Raw genomic sequence first — 2290 nt, 5'->3', positions numbered from 1 at the left:
CACATCTCTGGACTGACGCCTGAAAGCCATTTGTCAAAATGGAACGTGTCACAGGCGCTCAAAGTACACCAAATTTTAAAAATGTGTGCAAAAATACATTTTTATATAAAATAGATTGCCAGGAATGAATAAATTTTACACTGTGAGAAATCAGCTTGCAAATCAAGTAATGCTAACTTTATACAGCAAATTATAAATAGCAGTAGGATAACCCAAAGCTCTCATAAAACATCATTTAGGTGCCCAGCAACCTTCAGCTCTGGGGAGAAAACATTCAAAAAAATGATTAAGGCATTACATCTACAGTAAAACTAATAGGAAGTTTAAAAGTGCTATTACCCTGATTTGAGTTCGTGTAATTCTCCAAACACAAGTTATTTACGCCATTTCTCTAGGGTGTTATTTTCACACATTTCAAGAGCATGCATTTTGTTCGATATACATTTTGGAGAGGGATATGGCCATGGATTTGGCAAGCTCCTCGTCGCGTTTTCTTTGCACTTGAGTCTGTTTGCACCAATTGTCATATTCAGGGTTCGGGTAGGAGTGATCAAACACCGCGTCGTAGTGTCCGTTACTGAGCCAACTGAGCCAAATGCTAGGCCTGAGGGAATCCTCGGGGCCCAGATAGTGGATCATGGTGGACACGGTGGGGCTCTCCAGGCGCCCTCCGGTCGTTAGGTGGATATTCACATTCAGCATCTGCCCCATTGCCAGCAATTCCGGGTACCCGGCCCACGCTCCGTCTTGAGCGGCAGCGATGATGAACTCCCCCACGTCCCCCTCTATCAGGGGGCTGAAGTGGTCGAGGTGGTCGGCGATGTAGTGCACGGTCTGCTCCCGCAGCTCCCGGTGCAGGCTCTGGTCGGCGTACACGGCCTTGCTGACCGCCCGGTAGAGGCAGTTGCCATCGGGAATGATGTGAAAGCGGTACTTATTCCTCTGCCGCAGGTACTTGTCCTGCTTCTCGACCTCCGCCAGGTACAGAGCCAGTTTCTCGTCTCTGGGGTCCGCCCTGGGGACGACCCCCGCCTCCGGCGCGCTGCTCGCAGCCACCTCCCCACTCCTCGCGGCGGGCGCCTCTGCCTCCGGGTCGGGCCGCCGCGCCTCGGCCGCGTCCGCGAGGTCGCCCCGCTCCCAGCTCCGGGGGCTCCGCTCGGCCGGGAGCTCCTCGCTCCACGAGCCGGGGCGCGGCTCGGGGCTTCCGGGCGGCGGCGGGGGGCCTCGGGGCTTGGCGGTGGCCAGGGCCTGGCGGTGCTCGCTGAGTCGGAAGTTTCGCTCGGGCCCGTCCTGGCCCGCGGGTTCGGGGCCGTCGGGCCTCAGCAGCTCCTCCAGCAGCCAGGCGGAGGAGCCCCGGCGCGGCGGGAGCGGGGCGCCGGGCGTCGGGGCCAGCAGGAGGCAGCGGTGGCCCCGGGCCCGTCGGGCCTCGGCGGTTTCCCCGGGAGCCAGGTGGAGCAGCCCCGGCGCGGCGGGCGCGGCGGCGGCGGCCTCGGGCCCGTGCAGGAGGAGCCGGTCGGCGCCGAGGGCCCGCACGGTGATCTGCGCCGTGGACGTGTAGTGCGGCGGCAGCGGCGGCTTGCAGGACCCGCCGGCCGGGGTGGTGGCGGCGGCCGTGGCGGGGGCGGCGGCCCCGGACACCATCTCGAAACAGGAGGAGAAAGCGGGCATCTTGGCGGCGGCTTCTCTGGGCTCAGCAGCCGCGGCGGGCTGGCACTCGCCGGTCTCGGGCTCCGGCGCACTGCTGGTGGGTCCCGGCGACTGCAGGGAGACCTTGAAGGGGGAGGCGGCGGCGGGAGCAGCGGGGCCGGCGGCCGTGGGACCCGGTGCCCCGGCTGGGTAGTGGGTGCAGACGCTGCTGTAAAGCTGCATGTCCCTGCCCGCCGCTCAAGCCCCCTTATAGGCGCGGCGAGCCCCTGTGTGGGGGACACACCCTCCAGACTCCAGAGTGGGGGCCGCTGCCGGCCAAGAGCGATGACCCAGTGTCCCTAGAATAGAAATGACCGAAGGGCCACCAGCAACCTTCTCCAGAGCGTCAAGAACCGCAAATAGCGCCGGGGTCCCCGCCAAATTCCTGCTGCGCCACAGCGCGCGATGGGGGCGGGGAGGAGGCGAGCGCTCGACCCCGGCCGGCGCAGTCGGCCCGCAGACCCGGGGCGCCGTGCCCGCTCCCCTTTCTCCGGCCTGTGGCGGGCGCTGGGGACTGTCGGAGGAAGCTGCCCGCCCCGTTGGAGCGCGGCCCGCCGCGAGAAGCTGATCTGGGCGCAAGGAGGGGGCCGGGGGGCGGGGCCGG

The 2290-nt window shown here is 64.3% G+C and overlaps 1 protein-coding gene across 1 annotated transcript; it reads right to left on the bottom strand.

Annotated features, from left to right (window-relative positions):
• Nucleotides 1–414: 414 nt before the first annotated feature.
• Nucleotides 415–1869, bottom strand: OTUD1 (OTU domain containing 1). The gene has a single exon (XM_006887063.1). It carries the CDS (start codon nucleotides 1867–1869, stop codon nucleotides 415–417), a length of 1455 nt encoding a protein of 484 aa, XP_006887125.1.
• Between the last annotated feature and the right edge of the window lie 421 nt (nucleotides 1870–2290).

This window comes from Elephantulus edwardii, unplaced genomic scaffold (genome assembly GCF_000299155.1).
Source record: "Elephantulus edwardii isolate Elephantulus edwardi_28Jun2011 unplaced genomic scaffold, EleEdw1.0 scaffold00054, whole genome shotgun sequence".
NCBI lineage: Eukaryota > Metazoa > Chordata > Mammalia > Macroscelidea > Macroscelididae > Elephantulus > Elephantulus edwardii.
The sequence above is the reverse complement of the archived record's forward strand: the minus strand, read 5'-3'. Positions and strand labels throughout refer to the sequence as shown.